The 14,047-nt window shown below is 47.8% G+C and overlaps 2 protein-coding genes across 4 annotated transcripts in view; one reads left to right on the top strand and one right to left on the bottom strand.

Moving 5' to 3' along the window:
- LOC114842774 (pyruvate carboxylase, mitochondrial-like) overlaps nucleotides 1-14,047 on the bottom strand; it is a 189,206-nt gene that overhangs the window by 37,944 nt on the left and 137,215 nt on the right. For all 3 annotated transcript variants that reach the window (XM_029128632.3, XM_029128641.2, XM_029128650.3), the window contains exons 13-14: nucleotides 1,741-1,885; nucleotides 1,551-1,640 (exon numbers count right to left, since the gene is read on the bottom strand). In XM_029128632.3, coding sequence (XP_028984465.1) covers nucleotides 1,551-1,640; nucleotides 1,741-1,885 — 235 coding nt within the window. The remainder of the gene's footprint in view (nucleotides 1-1,550; nucleotides 1,641-1,740; nucleotides 1,886-14,047) is intronic.
- Nucleotides 13,051-14,047, top strand: part of LOC114842793 (leucine-rich repeat and fibronectin type-III domain-containing protein 4) — a 33,308-nt gene continuing 32,311 nt past the window's right edge. The window contains exon 1 of the mRNA XM_041068268.2: nucleotides 13,051-13,832. The gene's annotated coding sequence lies outside the window, so the exon portion shown is untranslated. The remainder of the gene's footprint in view (nucleotides 13,833-14,047) is intronic.

The raw sequence follows: 14,047 nt of genomic DNA, 5'->3' as shown, positions 1-14,047 counted from the left end.
GCTCAACAGGTTCCGCCGGGTCCCCTTCGCCCCCGTCTGTAGGAACAGTTCTCCTCCCTCATTACGAAGGCGACGCGTCACAACCTGCTGCTTCTGCACTCAGTCCTTCCATGGATCCTCTACTGTAGCTTTAAATCTGGAGCTATGACAATGTCAATCTGGCCGCTCCTCTCGCTGCTGTGAAAGGAACGTGGTAATAGTGCCGCCGCCGGAGCCCATTCATCTTCCCCTATCTCCCCACCTCCAGCTGACCACCTCCCTCCATTTGGGGATTTAACACTGTGCAAACCCTCTGCCCTCCTTTCATAACCCCCTTCTCGCTCCGCGCTCCTGTCCCTCTCTCCAGCCGTCCCTCCGCAGAGTGTGATAATACAGGCATAATCCCTCTCTTCTCCCAATCCCTGCGTTGAATGAAAGAAAGGATATAAGCACATTACAAATCTCATTACTAGGCTTTAGGTATGCCTGTGTGCATGCCTGCGCCACATTCAAGTACCTCGCCAGCTGCTTCCAGTAGGTACTGTATGGAGCCGTTTGTGCCTATAGGCACCTACTCAGTCCTGCACTCGCTCACTCACATCACTCTGCACGGCCGCCGCACAGATTTGAGATGTCAAATTTGATTAGTTATGCATCATTAAAATTCAGATTATTCACATTATTTGGTTACTAAGGCGTGTTTATCAGGCACGCTGGCGTATGTGCTCGAGCACAACCGGCAGCTGATAAACGTGTCTGACACAGCCGGCTATTTTGTTCCCGTCAAAAGCAGGCAGCTCCAAAATGTGCCGAGCGCTTTGCCAGCGTGCAGCTCTTCCAAAAGAGCTCTAGATGCGCAGCCGTGCAGAATGACCGCGGAGGAAGGCAGTCAACAGAAACACCAGGGATAATGGAAATCAGCTGATGTTCATTATAACGAGGACTCCAACATTTCGACATTCCTCAGTTTAACCTTTAAAGCGTCCGACCCGCAGCTAGTCTGGAAACAAACAGGCGCTGCTGCCTGGCAGCAGGCTGTTCCTGCAGGGTTCCAGACGTCCCGTGCTGTAGCAGAGCAGCTGGAGAGGAGAAGAACCTCCGCGGTCCCACACCATGAGCTGCGCCCTCGCTCGGCTACGGCACGCTCACAGCCCAGAGAGCATCGCGAGCCACAGCCCCGGACGGAGCCTCTCCCTGCAGCTCCCAGACTGCCGGACAGGCCATTTGTCATTCAGTGGGTGCTCTTATCCCAAAGACCCCATGGAACCATAAGTGTGTACTATTGTTCTGGCCACTGGAGATGTACAGTAACACCCTGGACTCCTACAGTCTGCATGTAAACGGAGGGAAGACGGCACTCAGTGACACTACGGCAACTGTTTGACCCTATTTTCTAATTGTTCATCACATTCGTGCTGCGTTATTATACCGTCAAATAAACAGATGGAGGCGTTGTTACGGGATAGTTTGAATGAATTTCACTCCTTAAGTTCCACTAAACAAACTAGCTGTTACAACCGGCAGCTGCTTCAGTGTAATAGCACGACCCGAACCGCTTTGAACGGTCGTACCCATGGTGACAGGAGGAACAACGGGGTCCGTGGATGAGGGTTTGGCCTTGACTGGGATGGGCGTCGTTGGTCCATTCACCATCACGTGACCTGCACGGGAGGATAAAAATAGACGGCGCGGTTCAGACCTTGTAACACAGTATGGTGACAGCCTGCACAGACACGCGCTAGGCGCCGTGGACACACTGACCCAAGTAGTGCAGCAGCTTCTGGGCCCGGTTCTGAGTGGGCTTGAGGTTGAAGAGCTCCTGGTTCTCGTCGATGAACTGCGTGTCCACGGTGGAGTGGAGGAACTGGTTGTTGGAAAACACATTCTGGAGGAACGGAATGTTGGTCTGGAACGAAACAAATGGACAGGAAGTCTTTACTCTGTGACCTTTAACAAAAAGCATTTAGCACAAAGTGATTTTGCAAAGCGCCGCACCGAAAAAGTGAACTTAATGAGAAAGTGGAACAACAGCAAAACAGAGACTAGAGTCAACACATCAGTCACTTCCTACAAGATCAATTAAACAAAGACTGCAGCTGCTTTGAAGAGAACGCTCAATGCACAGCATACACCTACAATGCGCACAAACACGCACACACTGAGTGTGTGTTGGAGGTGATTACATTTCAATCCTGTTTAGTAGTTATTCGTCTGCTTCATAAGTATTACCACAACAATTAAGCTCCATAAATTAACAAAGAACAGGGGAGTAGAACCGTTTCAAAGCCGGCATGTACAGAGACAGAGCAGGGCATTAGCGCTGTAGTTGCCAGTCAAACCAAGAGTGACTGGGAATAAATGCTGCCGCACAGCCACTTGGGAATGCCATAATTGAGACAAGGGAGTTGCCTGATCAGCACGCTACAGCTATACGGCCTCGTTAGCAGCCAGACCGACACGCCGCGCGAGAGCTGAATATTTAACACGCTGCATGAACACACACGTGTAAAGCGCCGTTAGTGCTGGGAATCTGGAAACGGAGGCGCAGCGGGGGTTCGCCTTCCCAGACATTTGCATTTCCCAGCAAGCGAGAGGGGATTTCATTTCCAGGAGCGCGCACAAAGTGACACTTCTCTCATCTGGGAGAGGAGCAGCCAGTGGATGAGCCGCGCCGTCGGGCCCTGAGCTACGAGCGGAGGATCACACGCAACGGCAGCTTCCGCTGGCGGCTGCAGCTCAAATCAGCTTTCCCATCAGCTCGTCTTCCTGTTTACAGTATTTGCCAACACAATTATAGCCCAGCTCACAGCTTGCCGCAACCTTTGGTGCTCGGCTCGCGTGCGCGTGGAGCCTCTACATTTAACTGGCTCGCGATCAAGGCTTTGACTTGACGACGACCGAACGCAGGCGGCAAATCAAGCCAGTTCAGTCTGAATAAATGCAGATGAAAAAGGTTTAACGCGATGCCAGCGCCGTACAGGAAACAATGCGTCTTTATTGGCAGCAGAGAGTTTCTAACTAATTAATGCGTTTGCTCTTTTTGTTCATCGTGAGGAGGCTGCGCTTTAGCGCTCGCGCTGTAGCCAAACCGCTACGAGCAGTATCTCCATCTCCATCACGGACAGACAACTATAACAAGTGATGGTCTCTGTTTTTTGATGCATTTCATTTTTTAAAGCCCTATTTCCTCTGTGTCAGATTCATTAGAACCGGGTCAAGGGTCAAAAAGGAACGTAAACTTATCCAATATATTCACCACATGATAAAAATGAAAACTTTCTGAATTTGGTTCTGAAAGTTTTCTGCTCTTGGAATGTTTTAATGCCGTCTTCATCTATAATTTATAAACATAAACAAACAGTGTGAAGGAAGAGATTGAATGAGAGATGTAATAATGCAGAGGGAAGATAGACACGCAGCTAATTCACAGAGGGTTGTCCTCTTCCTCTCTGCTGAAGCAGATCAATGTGTTCATTATCAGGCTGCTCGTTACGCCTGTGGCTAGCATGAACACACACACACACACACACACACACACTTAGATTCTCTGTAACAACCGCTCTGCTACAGCTCTCAGAACAATGTGCACAGCATGCAAACACACACAGTACGTGAACCAGTGACGATTGCGGCTCCTTGTCCTGATAAACGCATCTGAATGTGATGTGAGGGGTTTTAGTTTAGGTCACTGCTTTACTGTGGAGCAAACTACATCACAGGCTCTTTGTTTCCTTAACAATAAAGGCTCATTTTATCACCTGAGCAGTTGGGTTTATTGCTGCTCTGCTCTGCTGGTAGCTGCAATCAGCCTGACTGGTCACTGCCCAAGCAACAGTGTGACCTACAGTACAGAACATGCTGACGTCCCAAGCTTTTACCACAGACCTACACCCTCCTCTGCAGGTCCAAGTAGAGATTTGAAACAAACAAACAAATAACAGACCAAAATGTTCACCGCATCCATCACCTTTAGAAGAGGTTGTTACCAACATGCAAAGTTTGTTTAGAGAAGCTGTTTGTTTCAATGTTTTCAAAATCAGTGTGGAATAAAGCATAGCACTGTTTTTTTTGCTTGCGTATTCTCATTTTCTACAATCTGTCACTGGGGCTGGGAGTCGTGTTGCATCATGCAAAGCAGGCCAGGTGAGGCTGTCACTGTCCAGACCGCTGCTTGTAATGTTTACAGCTTGAACTAAAGAGCAAGTGGAGCGTGCAGCTCAGCTCAGTTCAGGACATTTCAGCTCTGTAGCCTCTCATTTGTAACATGGGGACAACAGACAGCCACAGTAAGTGCTGCGTGTCCACTTGCATCCAGCTGTGAATGGTATTAATCCTGTCGAACTGGGAGCAGAGGAGGCGGTGTATGATGTCACCTGGACCTCCACAGGCTCCGTGCATTGTTTTCCGTAAGGTGTTGTATTGGGAGGCCAGCAGCATGTGTGGTGAAATCCTGGGCTGAGGCAGCGCGTCTTTGATCTAATGCCCACGTTTATCCTGCAGGTGCATTGTAATTAAAGCCGCATTGTTCTTGATCCTGGCAGAGATCAGGCCCCGGGCGCTCCACCGTCTTTAAATGAAGACCGCTCACCCACCTCCTCCAACAGCACCGTGTCATTAGTGGCACCCACGCATCTGCTGCAGAGTCGCAAATGGGTCGCAGGCAGAACGTAGGGGGCGAGAGGCGAGGCTCACCGCCCTGACAGGCTCCCAGCCCCATCACAGCACAAATTACTCATGCACGCTCCCAACCACAGGCAAGCTGGAGCCACCAATTAACCTAACCCGCGTCCCTTTGGTCTGATGGAGGAAGCGCATGAGCCCGAGGAAAGCCACAGGCGGAAGATGCTAGCACAGCACAAATGGGCCCCGTCGCGTGTACTGACCCTGGTACAGTCTAAATATATCATGGTACATACAGGAGCAGCGTGTAGAATCACCACCTCTCGCTACTTTAAGCAGAACACAGTCTCCTAACGGTGCAGGTCTAAACTCCAGGTCTCCTCATCACACGCTAGGATCCCAGACTTCCCCCCAGCACAAACACGGCCTCGCTGTCACACACAGCCTCCATGCTCCCTCTGTGATTAGAGGTTGAATAGGGGAGCTGTCAGGTCATTCATCTTTCCTCTCCTTTCCTCCTCTGTCTCCTCCATCCCTATCCGTCACGCCTTAACCAGTGGCCCGAGCACATAAACAAGATCAACGCGCGCGCACACAAACCCCCGAGAAACCGACGCGTTCAGAAACACAAACAAGCAGCGGCTGCAAATGTACTCGAGCGGAAAAGGCATCCTGAAAATAAACAAGCGGCAATTTGAGTTATTGGCTGCAATAGCCTCTTAGCATTAACCTGTGTCCTAAGCCCAAGCAAAGCACAATTTACCCACAAACCTAAAATCTACTTCCAACCAAACAAACACTTTGAGCTTCTGAAGAAGCTAAAATGTTCCTGCAACGGCTCTTTTGCAGTTAATCAAAGACCGAACAGAAAAAAATACTGGGAGACTCTCAGAAACTCAAGGTCTGAAGCAAAACACGCAACACACACACACAAGGTTGAGAGAGAAAACCCTTCCACGCGTATGCTTCTGTGCCACGGAGCCACAGTCCTGTTTTCGCTCGGACTCTCGTCCGCGTCTTCTCTGCAGTATGTCAAGGCGACAACGCTGCCGATCGCGCTCGGTGCTCATGTGACAAAAAAAAAAGGAGAGAAAAAGAAAAGCGTGGTCACGTTTATTCTTTCATCTCTCCTTCAACTCGAATCACAGCCTCATTCTGTATTCAGCCGCTCTGCCCTCTAATTTCTTCCCCCTTTGTCCTCTCGCTCACTGTAACCGCTAACTATTCACTATGCCCACCACCATGTTTCCATTTCTAGTGGCCTTTACAAACATGAAATTACCCACTGAACATGTTTTTACTGCCAATGCGACAGCAATCTGAACACACTGACTAATCTCTCACATACTTTGCAGCCCTGGCTCACCACCAGGACCAAGCAAACATACCAGAGCGGTCTAAAAATGCATCTCCACTCGCTGGGGAGCTTTAAGGGTCGCTGGCCGTGGTGCTGAACTTCTCAGCGGCTAGTGCAGTGCTACAGGTATTACCATCAGGAGCAACAGTTTCAATGCAAGAACAAAAGATGAAAAACATCAGCAGTAAATTATTTATGTAGGCTCCAGCCCCACTAATTTGCTGTGGAGAGAACACATTTACTGTAAAACCAGCAGGTGATTTGTCAGTTTCTGCTCTAACAGCAGTCTAAAAGGAAAAATGCTTCACAGCACAGTGCTGTTTGGTATTAATGGACTGGCAGTTTGTCCATCAAACATTTTCAACTATCACCGCTTACACGTCAATCCCAGCTGATTTACGCGGGTTGCTTAAAGTTCACAGCGCTCTCCAGGGAAAATAAAGACAATAAAAGCTGAGGACGGAGGCGAGAGAGACAGAGAAAAACGCAGCCGTGCTTCACATGCAAGTTTTAAATGCTGCCTTTAAATAACCATGTAGGACTGGAGCGTCTTCACAAGCCGGAGGGACGCATTCACCAGCAGCCATCACTAGTACGTGACTCACACTCATCTGGTCTCCAGGAACGGGCTGCTGAACCAGCTGAAAGGAGACCTCGGTCTCTTTCAGGGACCCTGAGACACAAGCTTATTAAAACAGATTGCTACTTAGTGGTATTTTGGGAATCCTTAAGCAATAGGTCTGTGACGCATTTAATGACTCGTGATGCACTTGAAACCCGCAGAGCGCGTCGCCTCCGATTCTGTTAGCAGGTGTCTGGTCTCCCTGTGTTAATCCTATTTAAACTTGTAAATGATCGGGCCAATTGAAGCCGAACAAGTTCCCGCTGCAGCCCTGTTTTTGCATTAGATTGCTTTACATACCTGCAGCACCACGCGGTGTGAAAGCAAACACGCGCGGCCAAGAATGCAAACCACAGACCTACGGCCCAGCTGAGAGCTGAGCCTGCGCCGAGCCGGGCCGAGACGAGCAGCGGGGAATATTTCAGCACCTCGGAGCCTGGGGAAAACATTAGGAATTCATGGTTTCACTCTGGGATCCCAGCTCAATAAACCCTATTACCACCACTATCATACAAACACCCCCCAAAGAACAATTGGAACATATTTGGTCTTGAATTACGCTTTACTGTAGCTAAGGTGTATTCTACTACAAACGGAGCAGCTGCTGTTCCATGGGAACAATGCAGTGCAATGCAATGAAACGAGAGCATCCAGCGATTAGTAGCCTCCGACAGATGGTAAATAGCGGATGACGTTTCTGGAGATAATGGTGCCTTCCAATTACAGAGCGTAGGTTTAGTTATATATAATAAGATACAGCAGTGAAGCTGAGAAAACCCAGCTTAACACCGTGATAAAGAGAGTAGTATGTTTAACCGTGTTTGGGGCCAAAAACATGAAACGCCACATTACAGGCTCTAAACCTTTTGGGAGTATGACAAATTCAATTTGTACAGACCGCCTGAAAAACCTTTGATTGCAGCGAGCAGATACGTTGCAGCTGTTGCAGCGTTGACTTGTTCACCTGCCAAAAAGCCAGATCGTCTTCATGGCGTTCGATATCTCCTGCACCAGCACCTGAAGCAGGCGGTTTCACCAGTGTTTCACGATCGTTGGGCACTGGACACACTCTCAGCAGGCTGAGATAGATTAAGGCTTGAGAAAATGTTTTTTTTAGCTAAGGAACGAAAGATGAAATTCAGCATGTGAAGACCCAGGGTTGGACTACGACTAAACGTAGCACTTAGCTCCTTTTAGAGAGATTATTTTGAAACAACTGTACTTTTCAAAGTAAAAGCTACTACGCAGTCCTTACCATTTTACACACTAACCAACTCAATCACCTCAAACCCCAGCTTATGACAACAGATACTGCACGAAACCATCAGATGCAGGGGACGTTTCAGCCTCAAGCCTTAGTTTAGCCTCAATTCAGGTTTATACATAATTTATAGCAATCACCATTACATTATTAAATTACTAGTGCCAGTTATCCTCCAGACAATAGCCGTGACTCATTTTGGAACCTGAGTCATAGTTTAAAGAGATCCCGAGGCCATGGTGTAGTAACAAGTACCGTGCAGCAGCAGCCTGTCTTTATGTATGATGCCCCTGTTTATGTGGCACTAATGCTCTGGGGAGCGAGGCAATAAGGAAAAATCAATCAGGGTTGTTAAGTATATAAGCCCTAAAGGTACAGTGCACTAAAAACACTGCACCACGGATGAGAAAAGAAAGGAAATACTGCAAGTGGAGTGTTGGAAGCACATCCTCGGGTTTGACCTTTAATACAATTCCCAGAGAAAAATAGTAGCTGCTCACTGTCCAACAGTTCACCAAGTACTAATTAGTGACCAACAGCCACACACACAAAAACCCTGCACCGTGTCATTTCAATTATACTTTTGTGTCAGCTTTGGGCTGAAACTTACAAAAAAAAATGCTCCTATGGTTCCAGGAGCACAATAGCAGACAAAGAGTTGACACTGTAATAACACGAGAGCGACAGCAGCTGCAATAGGAAGAATAAATCACGAGGATTATTGGCTTGGTATATTTAGGTGAGCAGCAACAAAACCATTTCAGCTTCAAACATGAAGATTACACTAGAGTTGCTTTTCCAATCAACTGATTTAGAGAAATGAAGACGTTTTCCCATCAGATACTGAACATTATTACCTTTTCAATCATTAATAACTTTTCAAAATTTTTCAAAATCGTGCTCTGCTTTTCCCTCAAAACCACACTTTCACGTTCAGTATACTCACGGGACAATTACATGCAGGTTACTGCAGGTCAGAGGCGACACAGGCGACAACACGCAAAAGAGGATTTGGAGAATTGGCGGTTGCTTTTTAGAGATCAAAGCAAACCAGTGTGTCTCACCCTGATCACATCCAGCGTGAGGCTGCAGCATGCAGCCTCCATCCCCCCTCATGCTAATGGAACGAGTCTCAACGCACTGTTTCTTTAAACGAACACTTCCCATCTAATGGCCTCTCCGCATCGATGACTACCATCAGTAGTGAAAAGGTGATTCATCTCTGTGTCCATACTGACAAATTGAGCAAAGATTGCAGGGCTCCTATTTAAAAGGCCAACCAAAATAGAGACGTCGACTCACCAGCACGGCCATATTTAATCTTTCACCTAACATCACTGCCTCGGGATGAAGCCTCTTATACCGAAACACCGCCGTCTTTATTCTCGCAGAACAGCAAATGACTACCAGGGCTGTTATTTACAGAACACGCTACAACTGTCTAGATTTTCCTCAGCGCAGAACATCATGCATTATTTATTGGAATATTTTTATAGCTTTATCATGGTTGCCTGTGATTTGCTTGTACGTATTTATAGGTTTTCACATTTGTTTTTAATGCTCTTTCATCAGCGCTCCTGCTCCTCCTGCTGCTCCGTGTGTTGCCGAGTACGCAAATCCAGAGCGCTGTCCATGGTGCTGAAAGCTCCGTCTGGACGTGGACACTAGGAGGCCTTTACAGCCTGTAATAACAGGGGTAGTAGGAGTGAAACGTGGAGCTGAGCCAGCGAGCCGGCAGGAGCGACGCTTGGCACACCTGAAGTCTGTGTAGCTCAATTTAACAGGTCCTACTGCGAGATTAGCCACGTTTTGCTCACACGCCCAGTGGCCAAAGTATTTGGCCGCGTAAACACGCCTGCGCGGAGCACCTCGGTCCGATCGACCGCGCAGCACATGGCCGAGCGCTTGACGACAGACGCCCATGATGTCAGCTGGTGCCACACTTGCTGCTCCAGTGCATTGTCTCATCGAGATCTGTTGAGGCAACAAACGCACTCTCTGGGCACCGAGAGGCGTTTGCACAGCAGTTCATCTGTCTGCGCCGAAAACATTTCTGTACACAAGAAACACTCCGAAATTAATTTTGCCACCGCGCGGATTATCCAGCGTGAGGACATAAAGGAATATTCACGCGACTGGTTCTTTAGGCTGATTATTAGCTGTAATCTGATCGTTTCCTCTTTTCCCTCTTTCTCTGATTAACACACAGACAAAAACTAATGCCAAATATCTGCAGCTTACATCAGGGGACAAACAAAATCTCATTTGCAAGCTTTTCATTTGCACCTCCCAGCTTCCCAACATTTAACAGCCTGTCCTAACAGCCCATTGCGTTTCTGTACACACCCATTACGTCGCCCCCCCCACACACACACACACACACACACACACACACACACACACACACACACACACACACACACACACACACACACACACTCTATTAGCTTCCTTTTAGCCATTATTTTCTATCCTATACAGAAACCTGTGGCAGCACAGAATGCGGTAAAGCTTTTTCTCCACCCTATATCCCAGAAGTCATTTCTGCATGTCTTAAAGTATTAGTCGATGTTTTATACTTAAAGCAATATAGACAAATGAGGCTCGGCATGTTTTTCTCGTACCTCATTGACGACTGCCCGTGGCTGTTATAACGCTCTGCCAGCAGTAACTGGGAAATCATTTGAAGACGCTATTACTAATGCAGGGGAAATAAATAAAAGCGTGACACGCAGAGCAGTTGGGGGAGCAGAGGAGCACTGGGAGACAGTTGTGTGTCTGGGACTCGGTGCGACTCCGTCCTTGTCTCTCATTACGCCCAGATTGAGACAAATAGAGGGAGGGATCCGGCCTTCGATTTAAACCTCTGCACCATTTACCCCTGAAATCACATCGGAGCGTGTGAGCGAGTGTGTGAGTGTGTGCTGACCACGTCCTAATCTGTGTGTTACCACGTTCCACCTGTGTGCGTCAGTATACTGTATGCTTATTGTACGTTCATGTGGGCTGACGGGTGAAACGCGCGTTTGTGTCCACACTCAGTCGCTTTGCGAAGCGTTTGTGTGTTTTAGCGTTGCCTATATTTAGACGCTGTGGCTCACATACTCACCATGACTCATTTATGCACACACAAATAATTTGTCCTCACTTGGTGACAAACCGGCCCAATGACAGATAAACATAGCGGAGGAGGAGCGTCGAGTTCGTTTATGTAGGCAGCTTTTTTTATGTCAACAGAAATTACTCAACATCTCTCATTGAGTCTGAACGCAGCATCCACTGAAAGACTGAAATACAAATATTCATTACTAGAGAGTTGACTAGTGAGCCAGTAAAGGAAGCGGATGGGTTTGTTCAGTCCAGGGTCAGTGGGCCGACTCCCCAGCAACTGTTTTCACTTTGAGGCCTAATGTGGCCTGACTGAACCAGAGGAGCTCTGCCCTCCTTCAAATTAAGAGCGCAACCGCTCAGAATGAACTTAGATGAGACCGTGCCGATGTTTTCGCTCAGTTCTCGGCCCTGGTGAAAAAAAGGCTTTGCTCTGCGAGTTTTACCAGACTGATCTGCGATGGCAAGGATGATTTCTCAAACTCTTCGGCCTCTCCCCTGCAGGTTTCTGAAAGCAGATTCAATATAATTCACACGCCACACATGTAAAGCAAGAGCCCAGTCAGTAATAGCATTTTCCCCCTGACTGGTGAACTTGTTTCATCCATCACGCAGCAGTAGGTCATGTTGGTTTATTTCACTCAGCAAGGTCACTCTTACTGACGAGGCCTCTGTGCCAAACCACTGGAGCTTTGATTAATTGTGAATCAACCAGCCATAAATCCGAGCTCTGTAAACCGCGCGACACGATTGGCTGGAATGATATATCAAACTTCTCCTTTCTGGACCTTGCTATGAGGGCGGTCTGGCTCACTGGGTTAAAAATACACTGGCCCACCACACTCATAAAAAAGAGTGGAGTGACAGTAAAGCGAGGGATAAAAATAAATTCAAGGTACAGAAATGGAGACACATGAAAGTGGGATGACAGGTAAATGCTTGGAAGGAAGACGTAAAAAGGGAGGCGAGCTATAGATTGAGATGATGGAGAAGTCAATGAAGGACGAAAATTGACTCCTGGGTGGAAATTGAGATACATGAAAAACCAAATCCGAGTCTCTGCCCTGCTTTTCAGCGCCATTCATTCCTATCTACTGGGTTTCTCCTCTCTGGTGTGTGATTGACCGAACTGATCTGCACATATGTGAATATTGGAAACGAGTCCGCTCAGACATCCAGTATCTGCGGCGTTACACTTCCTGCATTGGTAATGGGACGCGCACACGCGCACACACGCTTTCCATTAAACGGCTATTTCCAGCAGCTATGGGCTCAGTGGGGAAATCAAGCGCTCGACCACCGTTTGAAGTTGTATCAGCTACACTTGTTCCAATCGCCGTGCTATCACTCCATCCACTCCTCCCTTCTATCCCTCGCTAACCCCTCTCTTCCTCACTTATCGCCTTTACGCCTCTAGAGACCCTCGGCCTCCTATCTCCCCCTTCGCCTCCCTTTCCTTACATACTGCCACTTGGGCGCTCACTCCCTCTTAATCATGCTCTTTTGCTCCCCCCTCTCATCCTGGTCTGACCCAGAACTGCTCAAGGCACTAAGAGATTCTGTTCCCCCACGTTACACCAGTCCACTTTCATCCCCTCATCTCGCTCTCCACATAGCGATGGTGGAAACCCTCAGCTGCTGAGAAATACCGGTGGAATATGATTAGCTGACTATCAAAAGTTGAATTATTTCATGTCGGAGCCTGTCCGGCGTGCTAATGCTGATCACCTATACGTGGACATGAGGAGTCAGGAGTTCTCAGCAGTGAATGTGCCAAAGAGTGGACAGTCATTAGAACAGCTGCACACATGACAATACTGCAGCTCACAACGTACCGTCGTTCTCATGAAACTAACACTTAAAAAGCACAATCTGGGCTATTTACTGTACAGGACCAGATTAAATCATTTAATGTGGTAATGAGTTTCGACAGCAGCTCAGCAAACAAGAGGATTCACTTACATGTAGTGTCAATTGTATTGTTTAAATTAATGTTGCAGAAAAACCTAATCTGACAACAACAAGCAAATGTCAAACAAAAGCAACAAAGTAAAAAAAAAACTAATCATACGATACTTGAAAGTAATTCTCACCAAATATTGAGTGCAGCCTGAGTATCATCCTCTTCCCCTCCTTTATGTTTTTCTTTTCTTATCCCTCTGTCGCCTTCCAATTATCTCTCTTTCCTAATCTTTCCCTGTTCCTACATCCTCCCATCTTCCTTTCTTGCTTCACGCGCTCCCACACCCTCGCGTTCCCAACCCCCACCTTCTCTCCTACTCCTCATCTTCATGCCTGTTGTTCACGCTCTCTCTTTCTCTCTCAGTCCGACGCTTGAAGCTACCGGAGACGGATCCCAGTTCTCCTTTTCTGCCGCTCATTGGGAATCAGGCGCTCCTCCTCGCATGATAAGGACTAAAAACACCCATAAGGATGCGGGTGAATGGACAGATGAAGAAGAGAAGTGAGTGAATAAATGCGGGGCAAGTAAAAGAAAACCTCCCTGAAGGAGAGATTTCTAAAAATACAAGCCAGCTTAGTCTCTGCATTCTGTTATTTCCTCCCTCTCTCTCTCTCTCTCTCTTTCTCTCTCCTTTTTTGCCACATCCCCTTCTTCATTCAGTACCTGTTCTGTGGGATTAACATGACTTAAAATTCAATCAGCCTACAGCCTGACAGAAGAGCGAAAGAGGAGGCAGACAGAGCGCTGCAGCTGTCGAGACCGAGTGAGGGGTCGACCGACAGGGAGGGAGAGAGAGAGGGGGAGAGCGGGATAGACGCCGAGAGAGAGAGATGGGTGTTTTTCCACGGAGCTGAGATAGAGCCGCTGAGACAGAGAGATGTGACGGCTCCGGGAGTCGCGGTGGAATGATCCGGAAAACAAGGTTAGTAATTCTACCTTTTTATCTCGCGGACGGCAAAAAGAGGGAATAGACATGTTAGATAAGGATGAAAGGACCCGATGCAGACTTGGAAAAAGGAGCAGGAGGACGGCAAATAGCTGTATTGTGCCTGTGAAGCTGCAAAGTGAACACGAGGAGAGGAGAAGCAGATAAACACAAGTGGAAAGGAAAGAAAACGGGGGGGGGGAAGGCAGAGT

This window comes from Betta splendens, chromosome 2, assembly GCF_900634795.4.
Source record: "Betta splendens chromosome 2, fBetSpl5.4, whole genome shotgun sequence".
Lineage (NCBI taxonomy): Eukaryota > Metazoa > Chordata > Actinopteri > Anabantiformes > Osphronemidae > Betta > Betta splendens.
This window is presented reverse-complemented; position numbering and strand designations above follow the sequence as displayed.